The 19,916-nt window shown below is 48.2% G+C and overlaps 1 protein-coding gene across 1 annotated transcript in view; it reads right to left on the reverse strand.

Annotated features, from left to right (window-relative positions):
• Positions 1–15,064, reverse strand: part of LOC143956600 (uncharacterized) — a 53,415-nt gene extending 38,351 nt beyond the window's left edge. The window contains exons 1-4 of the mRNA XM_077466813.1: positions 14,923–15,064; positions 12,105–12,166; positions 8,824–8,874; positions 3,743–3,814 (exon numbers count right to left, since the gene is read on the reverse strand). Of these exons, the coding sequence (XP_077322939.1) occupies positions 3,743–3,814; positions 8,824–8,874; positions 12,105–12,166; positions 14,923–15,064 (327 nt within the window). The remainder of the gene's footprint in view (positions 1–3,742; positions 3,815–8,823; positions 8,875–12,104; positions 12,167–14,922) is intronic.
• Positions 15,065–19,916: the final 4,852 nt, after the last annotated feature.

The following is a 19,916-nucleotide window of genomic DNA, read 5'->3' on the forward strand; positions in this document are numbered from 1 at the left end:
GCAAGTGGACGTTGAAACAATACTGACAAGGCCGAGACCTGGCCCTTGATAGTACTTAAGGCCAGCTTCACCTCTAATGCCATTTGCAGAAAAGCAAGGATTCTCCCTATGAAATATTTTCTGGGATGTCAACCCCTTGATTCTCACCAGGAGATACATGCCCTCTGGACTCTATAATAAATGATTCTGGAGGCCGGCTTTCTTGCATTAATCAAGGTAGATATTACTGGGCCCGAAAGCCCACGACGCTTCAGAATGTGGGCTTCAATAGCCAAACCGTTACATTTAGAGTTTGTAAGGTAGGATGGAACACTGGTCCCTGCGATAGCAGGTCTGGATGTGGTGGTAGGGTCCATGGGGCCCCTACCGCCATCTTCACTATTTCTGCATACCAAGATCTTCTGGGCCACACTGGGGCCATTAGAAGCACCGACTTCTTTTCCTGCCTGATCCTGCGAAGAAGTCTTGGTATCAGCATAAATCAGTGAGAACCGATCCCACGGGGTCACCAACGCATCTGTCCCGCATGCAAGCGGATCCCTTGTCCTTGACACAAAGTTGTCGATCTTGTTGTTGAACCTGGATGCAAAGAGATCTAAGTCCGAGATCCCCCATCTTTGGCATGTAGCCAGGAAGATGTCGGGGTGAAGAGACCATTCCCCCCGGGAACAACTGCTGGCGACTTAAGTAGTCCGCCTGCCAGTTTCTACCCCTGGAATGAAGATTGCCGATATGCGCGGCACATTCTTTTCTGCCCAGATTAGGATCTGATTTACCTCTCCCTGGGCTGCACGACTCTCGGGGCCCCCTTGGTGATTGATATAAGCCACTGCTGTGGCACTGTCAGATTGGATCCTGACAGGGCAACCCTGCAACCTGAATGTCCAGGCCTTTAAGGCTAGGTACACCGCACAAATCTCTAAAATGTTGATGGGTAAGGTCCTCTCGGCTTTGGACCATCTCCCTTGGACAGTCCAGAGCTGCTCCCCAACCCGAAAGGCTGGCATCTGTTGTTACCACCTTCCAGGTAACTGGTAAAAAAGATTTGCCTTACCGCAGATTCTCCGGTACCAACCACCAACTGAGGCTCTGGACGCACTATTGGTGACAAGCGCATCGGGAAATCTAGCGCCTGGACTTTCTTGTTCCAGGCAGACAGGATACTGTTCTGCAACAGTCTCGAATGAACCTGAGCATAGGGAACCGCTTCGAATGAAGCCACCATCTTTCCCAGCAACCTCATACAAAGGCGCATTAGAAGGAACCTTATTTACTACTCCTTTATGGCACAGATTTTTGCCTGGGGTAAAAAACACCCTCTTCTGGGTTGTATCTATGACCAGACCCAAGTACTCTAGTCTTCTTACTAGTTTTAAAGAAGACTTCTACGGTTGAGGACCAAACCTAGGTATTCCAGGTAGTTGACTGTGGTGACCAAGCTTTGGTCTAAGCGGGCTACGACTGGTCTATTAAGAGCAGGTTATCTAGGTACACTAGAACCATTATAACCTGGGCCCTTAATCTGGCCAGAGGAGGAGCCAGGACCTTTGTGAACACCCGAGGTGCAGTAGCTAGACCGAAAGGCAGAGCTACAAACTGAAAATGACGTTTTTCCACTTCGAAAAACGCAGATATTTATGATGAGCGAGGAAAATAGGTACACGCAGGTATGCATCCTTGATGTCTATTGATGCCAGAAGTTCTCCTCCTTGTAGGACTACTGATTGGATTGATTCCATGCGAAAAGATGACATTTTTAGGAACCGGTTTAGATCTTTGAGATCTGACATCCCGCGCAAGCTGAGGGGGCCCCCTGATCCTGATCGGATCGCACATGGAGGGGGGTTGGGGTGGAGGTGAGAGGAGGGCCGGTGGATGGAGAGCCGCCGTAATGGGGCGGGAGGCGGTGTGGCATACCGCCGACTTCCCTATGGTCTCTAGCCTGAAGGAAGCTGTGGGGGGACATTCCCAAAAAGAAAGAAACAACCCTCCCCACGTGCTACCTGGAGCATGGGCTCGGAGGAGCCTGCAGCTTGGACACGGAGTTGGAGACGAGACCGACAAGCATGGAAAGGTATGGGCTCTTGACAGCCCCCAGTGGCGACTTTAGGCATAGCACACATTTACTTAAAGGGGAAAACTCACAAGAATTAAAAAAAAAAATCCTTAGGATTCTCCCTTACCTTATCCGGCTGCAGGGTTCTGTGGTAACAGAGCAAATCTTCACCTCTCACGGTGGGCTCCGTTTAGAAAAACCTTCAGGGACTGGGGCCTCCCTCCCCCCTTTTTTTTATTTTTAAACGGGGGATCCCAGCCCTGGACCTGTAAAGCACCCCGCCAGGAATATGGCTGAAAAAAAACAAATACTGGATCCCGGGGTCGAGCACTCTAAAAAGAGAAGCGTTACAGGTAAAACCTTGTTTCTTCGGCCACGAGGCGCGGGTGCCATTCAATTCGGCCTGGAAAAGACACTTTGAATGGATCTGGCTGCATGGCTGGCCCCCAGCAAGGAATATTCCAGCGGAGCTCAGCACAGCACATCTTTACTAGTAACCAACACCTAAGACACTGGCGAAAAAAACTGAGGTACTCCCAGTAAGGGGAGGGGTTATATAGGGGGCTAAACGTCCTGTCTAGTGTGTGCCAGTGTCCATCACCTAGTGGCGCCTATATAACCCATCAGTAAATACTGTGGCTCTGTGTGCCGTGATGTACGAAAAAGAAAAAAAGGACGTCAATTTCGTTTTGGATACAGCGTCGCACGACCGCGCAATTGTCATTAAAAAGGGGCACAGCGCCGTATCGCAAAAAGTGCTCTGCTCAGGAAGGGGGTAAAATCTTCCAGGGCTGAAGTGGTTCACCCCACTGTGATCATCTTCCCCCACCATAAAATAGCTTCAAGGGAGGAAAATAACTAAATAAATAAATGCAGGCAGAGGACGGGTCACCAATATAGTCTGTGGTCTCCCTGCAGTGCATATCCCCCCCCAATACCGCTTGCCATGGTTTTTCCTGCACTGCTTCTCTGTGTGGAGGAGGCCATCTTGGTAGGGGCGGGGCTTTGATTCCTCATGTCAGAGCCTCCAGCAAGGAGAACAATGAGCAGCACAGCAGGGAGGGCCGAGGCACCCCCGTACCGGGGGAGAGCCGGAGGCACCCCCGTACCGGGGGAGAGCCGGAGGCACCCCCGTACCGGGGGAGAGCCGGAGGCACCCCCGTACCGGGGGAGAGCCGGAGGCACCCCCGTACCAGGGAGAGCCGGAGGCACCCACGTACCAGGGAGAACCGAGGCAAAACCCGGACTGTCCGAGTGAATCCCGAACAGGTGGCAACCCTAAGCAGTCCCCCCCAATACTTACCTGATCCCCCTCTTGATCCACCGATGTGCACGAGTGCCTCAGCTGCCTGGGACTCTCCCTTCTGATTGGCTGAAACTCAGCCGTGGCACCACCGGCTCCTGTTGCTGTCAAAGTCAGATAGCCAATCAAGAGAGAGAGAGGGGAGGCAGGGCCGAACCACAACTCTGTCTGAATGGACACAGGGAGCTGCGGCTCGGCTCGGGGCCCCCCCATAGCAAGCTGCTTGCTGTGGGGGGCACTCGGCAGGAGGAGGGACCCGGGAAGAGGAGGATTGGGGGGCCGCTCTGGGCACATCCACTGCTACATAGCAGGTAAGTATAACATGTTTGTTATTTTTAAATAAACAAAAAAAAAAAAACAAGATTTTACAATCACATAAATACCTGTAATGTCAGCAATTCCACATTCGATGTGATCTCGTGTGTCGGAGTGCTGGACAATGCATTTCCAAAATTCTAAAGACAAAAACAAATGATGAGGAGGAATGTAGGTGGATTTGTAGTGTAACCCCCCCCCCCCTCCCCCAACATGGCTTATGGTCCGGTCTATAAATATCTGATCTGACAGAAGACATTTCCCTGAACGGTGCAGATTAGGATGTGTTTAATACCAACAACAAAAGGTTATATTGTAGCTTATTAGTCCTTTGATGTGGTGGCTGCATTACTTTTCTTTTTTTTCCAGGCTGTTTTCCCCCTTTATTTTCACCTGGTGATCCTGCCAGTAACACTCCCAGTCACGGGCGTTGCTGGGTCTACAGAAGATCTGGGGCTAGAACCCATAGTAGCGACTTGGGCGGGCATACACATCAGATGGATATATATATCTATTAGGGTCCCCAGATAGCCCCTTACTTACATCAGGGTCCCCCCAGAGAGCCCTCCATTACAACAGGGTCCCCAGAGAGCCCCTCCCATTACAACAGGGTCCCCAGAGAGCCCCTCCCATTACAACAGGGTCCCCAGAGAGCCCCTCCCATTACAACAGGGTCCCCAGAGAGACCCTCCCATTACAACAGGGTCCCCAGAGAGACCCTCCCATTACAACAGGGTCCCCAGAGAGCCCCTCCCATTACAACAGGGTCCCCAGAGAGCCCCTCCCATTACAACAGGGTCCCCAGAGAGCCCCTCCCATTACAACAGGGTCCCCAGAGAGCCCCTCCCATTACAACAGGGTCCCCAGAGAGCCCCCCATTACAAAAGGGTCCCCAGAGAGCCCCCCATTACAAAAGGGCCCCCAGAGAGCCCCCCATTACAAAAGGGCCCCCAGAGAGCCCTCCATTACAAAAGGGTCCCCAGAGAGCCCCCCCATTACAAAAGGGTCCCCAGAGAGCCCCCCATTACAAAAGGGTCCCCAGAGAGCCCCCATTACAAAAGGGTCCCCAGGGAGCTCCCCCCTATTACAAAAGGGTCCACAGAGAGCCCCCCATTACAAAAGGGTCCCAGGGAGCTCTCCCCTATTACAACAGGGTCCCCAGGGAGCTCCCCCTATTACAACAGGGTCCCCTGAGCCCCCCCAATTAAAAAAGGGTCCCCAGAGAGCAGAGAGCCCCCCTATTACAACAGGGTCCCCAAAGCCTCCCTCATTACATCAGGGTCCCCAGAGAGCCCCCCATACATTAGGGTCCCCAGAGAGCCCCCCCTTACATTAGGGTCCCCAAAGAGCCCCCCCTACATTAGGGTCCCCAAAGAGCCCCCCCTTACATTAGGGTCCCCAAAGAGCCCCCCCTTACATTAGGGTCCCCAAAGAGCCCCCCCTTACATTAGGGTCCCCAAAGAGCCCCCCCTTACATTAGGGTCCCCAAAGAGCCCCCCCTTACATTAGGGTCCCCAAAGAGCCCCCCCTTACATTAGGGTCCCCAAAGAGCCCCCCCTTACATTAGGGTCCCCAAAGAGCCCCCCCTTACATTAGGGTCCTCAAAGAGCCCCCCCCCCTTACATTAGGGTCCTCAAAGAGCCCCCCCCCTTACATTAGTATCCTTAAAGAGCCCACCCTTACAACAGGGTCCCCAGAGAGCTCCCCCTTACATCAGGGTCGCTGTATTTGTGCAGCGGTGTTTTAATACGCAATTTTTGGGGAAAAGACAATTTCATGAAGTTCATGAATAAAATTAAAAAAAAATAAAAAAACAATAAAATTAGCCCAATTTTTTTGTATATCATGAAAGATGATATTCCGCCGAGTAAATAGATACCAAACATGTCACGCTTTATAATTGCACGCACTCGTGGAATGGCGACAAACTACGGTACCTAAAAACCCCCGAAACGTTTTACTTTTTTTTTTTACGGTTACCAGATTAGAGTTTCAGAGGAGGTCTAGTGCTAGAATTATCGCTCTCGCTCTGACGATCGCGGCGATACCTCACATGTGTGATTTCAACACCGTTTACATATGGGCGGGCGCGACTTCCATATGCGTTTTCTTTGCTGCGCGAGCTCGCGGGGACAGGGGCGATTTGAAAAAAAAAAAAAAATCTTATTTTTATATTATTAAATTGTGGTTAAAAAAATAAAATAAAAAATTGATCACTTTTATTAATAATGTAAACATCCCCTGTGACAGTAATCGGTGGTGACAGGTCCTCTTTACGGAGGGATCGGGGGGGGGGGGGGAGTCTAAAAGCCCTCCAATCCCTCCTTTGCACTTCACAGTATTCAGATCACTGAAAACGGGGATTTTGAATACCGTATATTTTTTAAAATCCGGCGCCATTGGCAGCCGGAGTAAACAGGAAGTGACGTCGTAACGCCAACATCACCTGCAGGTTCTCCAGGTCATGGTATATTTAGTAGTAGTTGGTGACCTTCAACTCTGGACTGGTTCTGGAATGTTGAAGACATTTCCCCAAGCTAGTGTCAGGAAGATACCCCGATAGTTATATCAACACACCATCCAATAGCCATGGAGTGTGCAGATATGGGTTGTCCAAAGACACCGATGTAGAGACTTCCCGGCATCAATGATGGGATGACGCAACTAGAAGAATTCCACATCTTCCATATCTCCCATTATTTTCAGGGACAATCAACATCTGCCTTGACACATGGGGGAGATTTACCAAAACGAGTGCACAGAGTCTGGCGCAGCTGGGCAAAGTAACCAATCAGCTTCCAACTTCGGCATGCTTCACATTGTGTGTATATATATATATATAAAACACACACGTTGTAGCTTTGAAGTGGTTTACCGGTGGCGATTCTCTTTCTCCTAAAAGCAATCCGAGTTCCTGATTAGCTGCTGGATCGCTTTTAGAAGCTCGCCGGTGTTTCCTGGGCTTATTGTTCTTACCAGCGAGCCAGAGAAACTATCCGACGTTTAGCACGGCTGGTCATAGAGGAGACCAAATTGTCTCTACTCAAACCTTATGATCTAGACCAGTGATGGTGAACCTCGGCACCCCAGATGTTTTGGAACTACATTTCCCATGATGCTCCAGTACACTGCAGAGTGCCAGAGCATCATGGGAAATGTAGTTCCAAAACATCTGGGGTGCCGAGGTTCACCATCACTGATCTAGGAGGACCGGAGCGATGTCATGACGTCACTTCCGGTCTAGGGGCAGAAGTTTTTTTTTTTTTTTTAAAGCAAAAAGATCAATGTTTTTGTTTTATTTTATGCTTTTAAAAGGTGGGAGGAGACATTTGAGGTCCTATAGATGCCAGATATCTCCATAAAGGGTACCCGTCATCCCTTATTCCTATCACAAGGGATTTTTTGTGATAGGAAAAAAAAAAGTCATCAAAAAAAAAATATAAAATTGAAAAACAAAAAATATGAAAAAAGGGACAGTGTAAAAATAAAAAAAAATAATAACAAATATTAAGTAAAAATAAAAAAGCAAACAAATACGCAAGTTGCGCGCGCATATATAAATGGTGTTCGCGCCACACGTGAAGTATCGCTGCAAACGTTAGAGCGAGAGCAATAATTCTAGTGATAGACCTCCTGTGTAATGCTAAACGGGCAACATGTAAAAAAAAAAAAAAAAAAAAATTGAAAGTGTCTCCTATGGAATTTTTACGTATCGTAGTTGGTCACCATTACACAGGTGGGCGTAATTTTAAAGCGTGACATGTTAGGTATCTATTTACTCAGTGTAATAACATCATCTTTCACAAAACGCATTTTTTGGGAAAAATATACTTTTAATGTGGTTTTAATTAAAAAAAAAAAAAATAATAATAATAAATTATTATATATATATATATAATTTTTTTTATTATTATTAAAAAACATTAAAAGTATCTTTTCCCAAAAAATGCATTGGAAAAAAAGATGCGCAAATACCGTGTGACATAAAAAATTTGCAACGTCTGCCATTTTATAAAAAAAAATTATTATATATATATATATTTCTATCTCTCTCTCTCATATATATATATATATATATATATATATATATATAAAAATATAATGTTTGGGGGGTTTTAAGTAACTTTCTAGCAAAAAAACACCGATTTTTTTTTTTTTTTTACCTGTCAACAAAAATTCCCGGGAAAGGCCAACATGGTTAAGCTTGGACAATAAAACCTAAAAAGCCGTTTGGTTACTATGCAGGGCTGCGTAGTGATTGGATGAAGGGGTTGGTGCTACCTGTGTGGCTATAAATGTTGGGGGAATCTTCATGACATTTATTGGAACTGAAGAAAGTCAGGGTGGAAGGGGATGCACACCTCCCAACTTTTTGAGATGGGAATGAGGGACAATTACTAGTAAAATTATGCAGGCATAGGACACACCCCCTTAAAAAAGAATATATACAAAAAGGTGGGGAGGTTAGTAAAACCCACAAGTGCTTTTTTTTTTTTTTACCACTACTATTCTTTTATATTGGCTTTTGAAATGTACAAATTAGATAAAAGGTTTAGCGCTGGGAAACACTTTTTGATAGATAAATAGTGCATTTTATATACAACTATATAGATCAGACCAACATGAGGGAAGAGGGACTTTGTTCCAAATCAGGGACAGCCCCTCAAAAATCAGGGATGGACAGCCCCTCAAAAATCAGGGACAGTCGGGAGTTATGGGGATGACTGTCTGAGGTTGATGTAGAAGGCCTCTTTCATACCTTGTGTACCAGTTGTCCCCACAGTCCATTGTGACCTCACTGTCCTGGAAAGAAGGTCCCTTTCCTTTAAGGAGTAGGAAGACCGAGTCGTTGGTGACACCAGTGATGGGATGATGTAATTAGAACAGGGAGGCTCCACAACTTTCACACATCCTATCCTGTCCTTGGACAATCAACATCTGCCCTGACACATCCCATGGTGAATGGATATATGCGCTACCTGTCCGGATATAAAATACGGGAGTTTCTTCCCGACACTTAAGAACTGAAGAAGTGAAGTGGAGAAGCTACGAAAAGGTCTTCAGCATTACAGAAGCAACCTTGGATGTGACCAACTACTAGAATCTACGATAGAGGAATATAATGAAGCAGACAGAAGCTCTGGAATACCTCGTTATTGTCGGACTCGGAGTCTGTGCTGGATTCCACTCGGCATTTTCTCTAAGACAAAAGAAAGATTTCTTGTATCAGTACTGGAGAGAGACAAGCGGAGGTGTCATGGCAGGTCATGTTGGGACAACACTTCAGCACTTTCATCCTGCGCCAATGCGCCGGTGTGCCCAGCAGGAGGCTGCAGATTGCTATAGATTTGGTTCATATCTGTGGAAGTTTATCACCTGACCACCAACGGTCGCGTGAACGTAAATCTGCATCTTCCCAGTTACTCCAAAATGGCAGCAAGGCTGGGTTCACACTTATGCGGTTTCCCTGCAGCAGCATTCGTGCACACACACACAGTGGCCCATTCATTTCAATAGGGTGCTGCACCTGTGGGGAACACAAGGAAAGGCTCCCTGAACCTGGGGATCCTGGTACCGGTACCCCTATCAGTGCTGTGCTATGCACCGCGATTTCCAATGTGTGGGGGTGCCACTATGTATGAATGGCCCCCCCTGTGCATCTGCTGCACAGTGATGCGTTCTAGCTACGGGAACTTATGGATGTGAATCTGGCCTTAATTACATGCCGATTTTAAATGAAGGGTTCCATCCATTCCTAAGGCAGGCCATAGACGGTGCAAATTTCTTTCCTGCAACCACGGATTGCAGGAGAGAAAATTTTCACGATTCCCCCTCATCAATACAGACGGCGCTAATCGGGGAATCCCTCCTACCAAGTAATTGTGTTCTCCCAGCGGGTGTGTGGGTGCGGAGGAGGGGAGCCATGCCCATCAGGAGAAAACAGGGATTCTTGCTAGCGGCTATAGCAGTCGCTGGCAATATATTCACGTGAATCCAGCAGGCTGGTGGTACCCAAGCTGATCGATCGATCAACTTGGTATATTCAGCCTGCCCAGATACTGTTTAAATCTCGTCCGGCCGAGATTCAAACCATCTTTGGCCAGCCCAAGTACTGTCACTCCCCATTCTGTGGTCCAGTCTGTAGTCTCCCCCCCCCACATTCCTGGCCTATAGGACCTTATATTATGCACAGAAAAGTTTGATCTTTTTTTTTTTTTTTTAGGATTTTGATGAACACATGATGAATTATTTGAGGTCACCAGGACTGGAAGCGAGGGGGACCCTACAGGGGACACAGCAATAAAAGTCTGACAGAGGCACTAACACCTTCCCTTGTTCGAGCCTGCCTCATCTAAAGTCTCATACTCTTCCAAAACCATAAAAGCAGAACACCAGCTAAACAAAAACAACAATATACAACAGATAGCCCATTAAAAGATAAAATAATAAAACCAGCCCTTTCTGTAATATTCTACTTTAATCCAGAAACTTTGCCAATTTTTTTTGCCACTAGATGTCCTCAGTCTGCTGGCCAGCATCATTCAACTGCCTTACTCTGAGCCCAGGTCACCCTAAACCTGTCCCTAACAACTGTGACTGGACCATGAAAGGAGAAGCAGCGCAGTGATGGGCTCATCCCCTCTGTAGAGTGCCAGGAGTCCATAAGCCTTTATTGATGGTAGCTACATTAAAACAGGGAGATAAAAAGGAAGCCAATGCATTTCAAAGGGCAACCCCCCCCCCTCCCTCCATCATCGGTGCTAAAACAAGACGAAATAACTCCGACCTTAATAGAGGGAATAAATATCATAAATCACCGATTGAAATGTGGAATGTTAAAAACAATACAAATATATATGTCATACATCTGAAAGAAGCAATATTAAAAAAATCACAAATAAATGTCCTTTTAAAATATTGTAGCAGCGCTTTTTTGTCCAAGCAAACACACAATCTCATATGAAGTCACTCGATGAGAAAAGAAATATATAGTGGGCAAAAAAAAAGTCTTTGCTGTGATCTGTGTAAAGCTTCCACCAAAACTTCACCACGTGCGGCAAAATCTCTGCATGCACTCACCAGAAAGCCAGCATTATTAAGCCTTTCGATATAAAAAAAACCTTTTCCGCTGCTCCACTGATACCTTCCACTAGATGTCAGTATTGTTTGCCTTTACATGTGTTTTCTGGAGCCCTCCGTAAACAATACTGACATCTAGTGGATGGTATCGGTGGAGCAGCGGAAAAGTGGAAAATATTTTTTATATCGAAAGGCTTGCTGGCTTTACACAGATCACAGCAAAGGCTTTTTCCTTGCCACTATATATTCTTTTCTCATCGACTGACTTCATATGAGATTGTGTGTTTGCACTTTAATGTGGATAAAAAAGCCCTGCTACAATATTTTAAAAAGACAATTATTTGGGATTTTGTGATCCCAGTACTGGTACCCTATGGGCGCTGTGATCTGGACACTGGTACCCTATGGGCACTGTGATCCCGACACTGGTACCCTATGGGCGCTGTGATCCTGAAACTGGTATCCTATCGTCGCTGTGATCCTGAAACTGGTATCCTATGGGTGCTGTGATCCTGACACCGGTATCCTATCAGTGTTCTGATCCCAGTACTAGTGCTCTATTAGTGCTGTGATCCTGACACCGGTAGCCATGTGGTACTGTGATCCCATTACCGGCTATCAGTCCTATGAGCCCGGTACTGGTATCTTATTGGTACTGTGACTCCAATACCAGTACCCTATTGGCTCTAAGACCCCAGTAATAGTATCCTATTGGTGCTGTAATCCTGGTCAACTCAGTTTGTGATCCAGGTACCGGTATATTATTGATACCGTGATCCTGGTACTGGTACCCTATCAGTCCTTTGATCTGGGTACTGGTACCAGTTGGGTTGAACTAGATGGACTTGTGTCATTTTCCATCCGTGCAGGTCTAGTAGCTCTTCTGCATATAGGGCAATGTTCCATTTGGACCGTTTAGGGAGCTTTTCTTAGACTGGATGGTTGTTGATAAGAAAGTAGATGTGGTGCCAGGAATATCCCTTTAAATCTTTTGAGCTCATGTGGAAGAAGCTGGAGTTAATTGGTGATCTTTCTTAGACCCTCTGGGTGTGGGTTGTAGGTGACCACCAGTGGGAGCCGATTCTCCTTTTCTGCGTGTTTATAGGGTAGAGGAGCAGTTCTGGGAAATGGTCATCGCTCTCCTCTTCTGTGTGTTGGTGACTAAAAAAAGGAATTACAGCGACATAAAAACATAACAGTGTGTGCTCTGCTGGCTACACTGCCCGCATCCTCCACCACTTCCTGCACCACAAGGAATAGAATTCTTTCCTGCACCACAAGGAGTAGAATTCTTTCCTGCACCACAAGGAGTAGAATTCTTTCCTGCATCACAAGGAGTAGAATTCTTACCATGTATTTTCGAGCCAAATGCTCAACGTAGTCCGGATTCTTCTCACATCCCACATCAGCACCTGCGCAAAGAGAAAACTTTGAATGACTTTTGGGTCGTATGATCTGCCTGGGTCTCCAAAGGTTAGTATTGCTCATAGCACATACTGGGACCTATCAGTCTGGAGTTGGGGGAGCGGTACACCCTCTGAAATCTGCCAGCAGGCCCGATGTTGTCACAATATCAGGTCATTATAGGGCACACAACAGGGGGGGCTGCCCTAATCTGCTTCATGCCCTCTTTCGGGAAATCGCTGTAAAATTTATAAAATGAAGATTTATAGCAAATGAGGTCAAATAAAAGCCGGAAAATTCTCTATATAGTGATCAGAGACAGAAATGTTAGGCAGACTAAAGGCTGGGACCTCTTCATTCCCTCCTCACCCTGGGTACAGAGGTCTGTCCACCTCCCCCTCACTGCAGGTACAGTGCATTGACTATATTTGCCCCACTGTTGGTCTCTTAATTTAACCTCAGGCATTGCAACAGACACACAGGTCCCTCTATATCTGTCCCCAAATATCTGCAAGTACAGTGGGGGGCTCTATGTGCAGCTGTGCTGGAAGGTCTCTATATTATGCAGGTCAGGTGGGGGCTCTATGTGGAGGTACATTGGGGTCTCCTTCTGTAAGCACTGGAGATGGAGGGAATGATCTTTATGTGCAGGTGGGGGTCTGAGGTCTCTATGTGTAGGTACAAGGAGGGTGGGGTCTCGATGTACAGGTCCGGGGGGGGGGGGGGTCTTCCTGTGCAGGTATGGGGGGGTTTCCATGTGTAGGTAAGGAGGAGGTCCATATTTCAAAGGTGAGGGGGGATTTCTCTGGCTACAGATACAGGGTGTTCTCTGCACACAATATACAGACATCTCTGGGTATTCCCCCCCCCCCCCCACCCCCTATACTGGGGGGGGTATTTTCTGGTACTAGAGGGGCAGTTCTCTGAATTAGGAAGGTATTTCCTGGTATTAAGATGTATTTTCCAGTATTGGAGGGTAATGGAGGGGCATTTCCTGGTTTCAGGGAGGCATCTAACTTCAGGCATTGCAACAGGCACAAGGGTCTCTATATCTGCCCCACACTATGTGCAGGTGCAGGGGGTCATCTCTATGTGCAGGTAAGGGGGTCCCTATTTTAAGGTGGTAGAGGAGGGGAATTTCTTTAGTCACAGGTAAAATTTGTTCTCCGCACACAATACACAAACATTTTGGGGTATTTTCTGGTACTTTCCCTGGTATTGGGGGGGGGGGGTATTTCCCTTATATTGGATGTATTTCCTGATAGTGGGGGGTATTTATTGGTATTTCAAATTATTTGCTGGTATTGGAGGGGCATTTTTCAGTATTAGGGGATATTTCCTGTCATTGGAAGGATATTTCTTGGTATTGATTGGGTATAGCCCACTACTGGAGGGTATATCCTGGTATTGAGGGGTATTTTCTGGTGTTGGGGGAGGGTGGGTAATATTGTGGTAGTGTGGTTTTTATCCTGCTATTTGTGGGGTATTTCCTGGTATTGGAGGGTATATCATGGTATAAATGATATACAGAGTATCCGGAAAGTATTCCCAGTGCTTCACTTTCTCCACATTTTGTTATGTTACAGCCTTATTCCAAAATAAATTCATTATTTTCCTCAAAATTCTACAAACATCCCCCATAATGACAACAAGAGAGAAGTTTGTTTGAAATCTTTGCAAATTTATTAAAAATAAAATAAATCCCATGTACAAGTATCACAGGCTCCTCCCATGGACACAAGTATCACAGGCTCCTCCCATGGACACAAGTATCACAGGCTCCTCCCATGGACACAAGTATCACAGGCTCCTCCCATGGACACAAGTATCACAGGCTCCTCCCATGGACACAAGTATCACAGGCTCCTCCCATGGACACAAGTATCACAGGCTCCTCCCATGGACACAAGTATCACAGGCTCCTCCCATGGACACAAGTATCACAGGCTCCTCCCATGGACACAAGTATCACAGGCTCCTCCATTCACAGGCTCCTCCCATGTGCATAAGTATCACAGGCTCCTCCCACGTGCATAAGTATCACTGGCTCCTCCTATTTGCATAAGTATCACAGGCTCCTCCCATGGCCATAAGTATCACAGGCTCCTCCCATGGACATAAGTATCACAGGCTCCTCCCATGTACATAAATATCACAGGCTCCTCCCATGGACAGAAGTATCACAGGCTCCTCCCATGGACATAAGTATCACAGGCTCCTCCCATGGACAGAAGTATCACAGGCTCCTCCCATGTACATAAGTATCACAGGCTCCTCCCATGTACATAAGTATCACAGCCTTTGCTCAATACTTTGGTGAAGCTCCTTTGGCCTCCAGTCTTGGTGAGTATGATGAATATGATGTATGATGTATGATGAATATGAGGCTACAAGCTCGGCACTCCTATTTTTGGGCAGTTTCTCCCGTTCTTCTTTGTAGTACCTCTCAAGCTCCATCAGGTTGGATGGGGAGGGTCGGTGCACAGCCATCTTCATATCTCTCCAGAGATGTTCAATCGGGTTCAGGTCCGGGCTCTGGCTGGGCCACTCAAGGACATCCACAGAGTTGTCACGGAGCCTCTCCTTTGTTATCTTAGCTGTGTGCTCGGGGGCGCTGTCCTGTTGGAAGATGAACCTTCACCCCAGTCTGAGGTCCAGAGTGCTCTGGAGAAGGTTTTCATCAGGGATGTCTCTGTACATTGCTGCATTCATCTTTCCCTCAATCCTGACTAGTCTCCCAGCTCCTGTGGCTGAAAAACCTCACCACTGCCACCACCATGCTTCACAGTAGGGCTGATTTTGGTCAGGTGATGAGCGGTGCCTGGTTTCCTCCAGACATGACACTTGTCATTCAGACCAAAGAGTCCAATCTTTGATTCATCAGAGCAGAGGATTTTGTTTCTCATGATCTGAGAGTCCTTCAGGTGTCTTTTGGTAAACTCCAGGCGGCTGTCATGTGACTTCTACTGAGGAGTGTCTTCCGTCTGGTCACTCTACCATACAGGCCTGATTGGTGGAGTGCCCCAGAGATGGTTCTTCTGGAAGGTTCTCCTCTCTCCACAGAGAAATGCTGGAGCTCTGTCAATGACCATCGGGGTTCTCGGTCACCCCCCTGACTAAGGCCCTCCTCCCCCGATCGCTCAGTTTGGCCGGGCGGCCGCTCTAGGAAGAGTCCTGGTGGTTCCAAACTTCTTCCATCTACAGATGATGGAGACCACTGTGCTCATTGGGACCTTCAATGCTGCAGAAATCTTTCTGTACCCCTCCCCCGATCTGTGCCTCCATACAATCCTGTCTCCGAGGTCTACAGACAATTCCTTGGACTCCATGGCTTGGATTGTGCTCTGACATGCACTGTTACCTGTGGGACCTTCTATAGACAGGTGTGTGCCTTTCCAAATCACGTCCAATCACCTGACTCTACCACAGGTGACCTCCAATCACGTTGTAGAAACATCTCAAGGAGAATCAGTGGAAACAGGAGGGACCTGAGATCAGTGCTGAGTGTCATGGGAGGAGCCAGTGATGGGAGGAGCCTGTGATACTTATGTACATGGGAGGAGCCAGTGGTGGGAGGAGCCTGTGATATTTATGTACATGGGAGGAGCCAGTGGTGGGAGGAGCCTGTGATACTTATGTACATGGGAGGAGCCAGTGGTGGGAGGAGCCAGTGATACTTGTGTACATGGGAGGAGCCAGTGATACTTGTGTACATGGGAGGAGCCAGTGATGGGAGGAGCCAGTGATACTTGTGTACATGGGAGGAGCCAGTGATGGGAGGAGCCTGTGATACTTATGTACATGGGAGGAGCCAGTGATGGGAGGAGCCAGTGATACTTATGTACATGGGAGGAGCCAGTGATGGGAGGAGCCTGTGATACTTGTGTACATGGGAGGAGCCAGGGTTGGGAGGAGCCAGTGATACTTATGTACATGGGAGGAGCCAGTGATGGGAGGAGCCAGTGATACTTGTGTACATGGGAGGAGCCAGTGATGGGAGGAGCCTGTGATACTTATGTACATGGGAGGGGCCAGTGATGGGAGGAGCCAGTGATGGGAGGAGCCTGTGATACTTGTATATGGGATTTATTTTATTTTTAATCAATTTGCAAAGATTTCACACAATCTTCTCTCACGTTGTCATTATGGGATGTTTGTAGAATTTTGAGGAAAATATGGAATTTAATCAGTTTTGGAATAAGGCTGGAACATAACAATGTGGAAAAAGTGAAGCACTGAATACTTCCCGGATACACTGTGTCCTAGTACTGGTGGGGTAGTTTCCAGTGTTTGGGGGGGGGGGGTGGATAATATTGTGGTAGTGGGGTTTTTATCCCGGGATTGGTGGGGTCATTTGCAGTGTCGGGGGCTATATCCCTGTATTCGAGGGATAATATCCTGATAATGGGGGTATATCCCGGTACTGGGGGGGGGTCCTCATATTGGGGGTATTTCCTGGTGTTAAAAGGTTATATTACAGTAACAGGGATTATGTCCTGGTACTGGTGGGGTAGTTCCCCCCGTATTGGAGAGTATAGCACAATATTAGGGGGTAATATTCTGGTAATGGGGGTATATCCTGATGTTAGTGGGTATATGCCAGTATTGGGGGGGTTGAATTATTCTAATAATAGGGGGTATATCCCAGTATTGGTGGGGTAGTTCCTGGTATTGGGGGTTTAATTCCTGGTATTATAGGAGGTAGATCCTAAACTCGGTGGGGTAGTTCCCAGTCTAAGGCTGGAATCACACCTATGGGGCATTTTTAGCGCTTTATACATTTTGCAGATTTGCTCTACAGAACGTCTTCCATAGGAAATCATGATAAATGGAGTGAAGTATAAATCTGCAAAATGCAAAAAGCACTAAAAATGCCCCGGTGTGATTCCAGCCTTAGGGGGTTGTAGCCCGGTACTGATGTGGTAGGGGGTATATTCCACTAATGGAGGGTATATCCTGGTACCGGAATTTTTATATCCCAGTTTTGAGGGGGTAAAATTTGAGTATGTGGGGTATATACCAGTACTGGTGGGGTAGTTCCCGGCAGGGGGGTATTCTCTGGTATAGTGGAGTAGCTCCCGGTATTGGGGTATATCCCGGTACTGGTAGGTAGTTCCCGGTATTGGGGGGCATTCTCTTGTAATAGGGGGTATAGCCTGGTACTAGTGGGTAGTTTCTGATATTGGGGGTATATCCAGTACTGGTCGGGTAGTTCACGGTATTGGGGGAAGTATTCCAGTATTAGGGGTATATCCTGGTATTGGGGGGGTAGTTTCTGATATTGGGGCAATATTCAAGTATTGGGTGTATATCCTGGTACTGGTGGGGTAGTTCCCAGTATTGGTGGTTATTTTCTGCCATGGGGGGTGGTTCCCAATATTGGGGGGTTGTTCCTAGTATTGGGGGGTGAAGTTCCCAATGTTGGGGGGTTCCCAATGCTGGGGGTGGAGTTCCCGGTATTGGGGAGAGGTAGTTCTTGGTATTGGGGGTTACTCCCGCTATTGGGGGGTATTCCTGGTACTGGGGGGTGAAGTTCCCAATGTTGGGGGCTGGGGGTGGGGTTCCCCATATTGGGGAGAGGTAGTTCTTGGTATTGGGGGTTACTCCCGCTATTGGGGGGTATTCCTGGTACTGGGGGGGTATTCCTGGTACTGGGGGGGATTCCCAGTATTGGGGGGTAGCTCCCTAGTAATGGGGCAGGTAGTTCTCGGTATTGGGGGGTATTCCCAGTATGGGGGGGTAGTTCCCGGTATTGGGGGGGTAGCTCCCGGGGTAGGTCCCGGTATTAGGGGGTATTCCTGGTATTGGGGGGGATAGTTCCCGGTGCTGGGGGGTAGTTGCCGGTAATGGGGGGGTATTCCCGGTATGGGGGGTGGATTGCCAGTATTGGGGGGGTATTCCCGGTATTCTCTCACATGGACGGTGTGCGGTAAGTTGTACATTCCGGTAGGTGGCCGGTATACCTTCCTCTTCTCCTCCCGCCGCCTTTCCCCCTCCTCCTCTCCGGCGTCTCCCGTACATCGCTCTCCTCCCGCCGCTCACACCTCCCTCCGGTACACAGCGCCGAGCCCCGCCCCCCGCAGACACGCCCACATAACTATAGCCACGCCCATGGGGGGTGTTCCCTGTGGCGTCACATTCGGTCGGCCGTCGGGTGACGCCTCCGGGTCACGTGCTGTGGGCGGATTCTGGATTGCTGATGATTTAGCTCAGCTTAATGAGACAGTCACTCTCACCAATCAGAGAAAATGGGCGGAGTCTCCTTACTAGCCCCCCCCCCCATTGATATTCCTCTGCTGCTGCAGCCAGTACTCCTCAGTATTGGGGTCATGTGACCTCCCAAGGGGCAGAAGCCAATCACCAGACACAGACCTCTAACACAAAGCGGGGGCGGGGCTACAAATCCGGATATATGAAATGATCGGCTCATTAAAACGTCATAAAATGTATTATGTACCTGAACCCGGCCCGCTATGAGCCCCGCCCACATTACACTCAGAATGGGAGGGGTAAAGCTAGGAGCCAATCAGATTCTTGCACACACATGTTCTGACTAGACGCACGCTGACAGGAGGGGAGAGCAGAGGGAGGACCCCCTGTATTGCGACGGATCTGGTGGTTGTGGGGGAGGGGCGGCTCATATTGCTGTAAGGGGCCCATCCCCAGGGGCCGGGACAAGGTAATCCAGTGCCCGGGGCAAAGAAGTAAAACTAGACCCCCCCTTCACTAGGTGGGAGCTCAGGGGATGTTACCCCCCCCCCCCCCAGCAGTCATCCACTAGTCAAAATTCATTGTATCAGAATGATACACTAAACAGCTGCGCCCGGGGCAGCGTCCCCTCCTGCCCACCCCATGTCCTCGCCCATTCACAATGGTCTGTCTCTGTGCTGTGCCCTGAAGAAAGTCAAAACACGGCAAACAAGTTCTTCCATCATTACTGAAAGTGCAAAAGTCAACGCGTTTCATGATTAGGTGCTGCCATAGGCCGAAACGCGTCACCTTGCTCTCTGTCCCCGCAGTGTTTTCCTCCGTATTCTGTAACTTTTACACTTTCAGTAACGATGGAGGAAGATTACCGAGATTACCGAGAGATTACCGAGCGCTCACATTCCACAGGAGAGGGACCCTGAAAAGGCCACTACATTCCTCAGGAGAGGGACCCTGGAAGGACCACCACATTCCTCAGGAGAGGGACACTGGAAGGACCACCACATTCCTCAGGAGAGGGACCCTGGAAGGACCTCCACATTCCTCAGGAGAGGGACACTGGGAGGACCACCACATTCCTCAGGAGAGGGACCCTGGAAGGACCACCACGTTCCTCAAGAGAGGGACCCTGGAAAGAACCACCACATTCCACAAGAGAAGGACCCTGGAAGGACTACCACGTTCCTCAGGAGAGGGACCACTACATTATTTAGAAGAGGGACCACTACATTAGTCAGGAGAGGAACCCAGGACCCCGGAAAGGACCACTACAGTACTCAGGAGAGGGGCCCAGGACCCTGGAAGAACCCGCTAAATTACTCAGGAGGGGGACCCTGGAAGGGACCACTACATTACTCAGGAAAGGAACCCAGGACCCTGGAAGAGACCACTACATTACTCAGGAGAGGGAACACTACATTACTCAGGAGAGGGACTCAGGACCCTGGAAGGGACCACTACATTATTCAGGAGATAGACCCAGGACCCTGAAAGGGACCACTACATTATTCAGGAAAGGGACTCTGGTATGACCAGCATATTCCTCAGAAG

Source organism: Lithobates pipiens, unplaced genomic scaffold, assembly GCF_037356315.1.
Source record: "Lithobates pipiens isolate NorthernLeopardFrog02 unplaced genomic scaffold, aLitPip1_a1.2 Scaffold_37, whole genome shotgun sequence".
In the NCBI taxonomy this organism is placed as follows: Eukaryota; Metazoa; Chordata; class Amphibia; order Anura; family Ranidae; genus Lithobates; species Lithobates pipiens.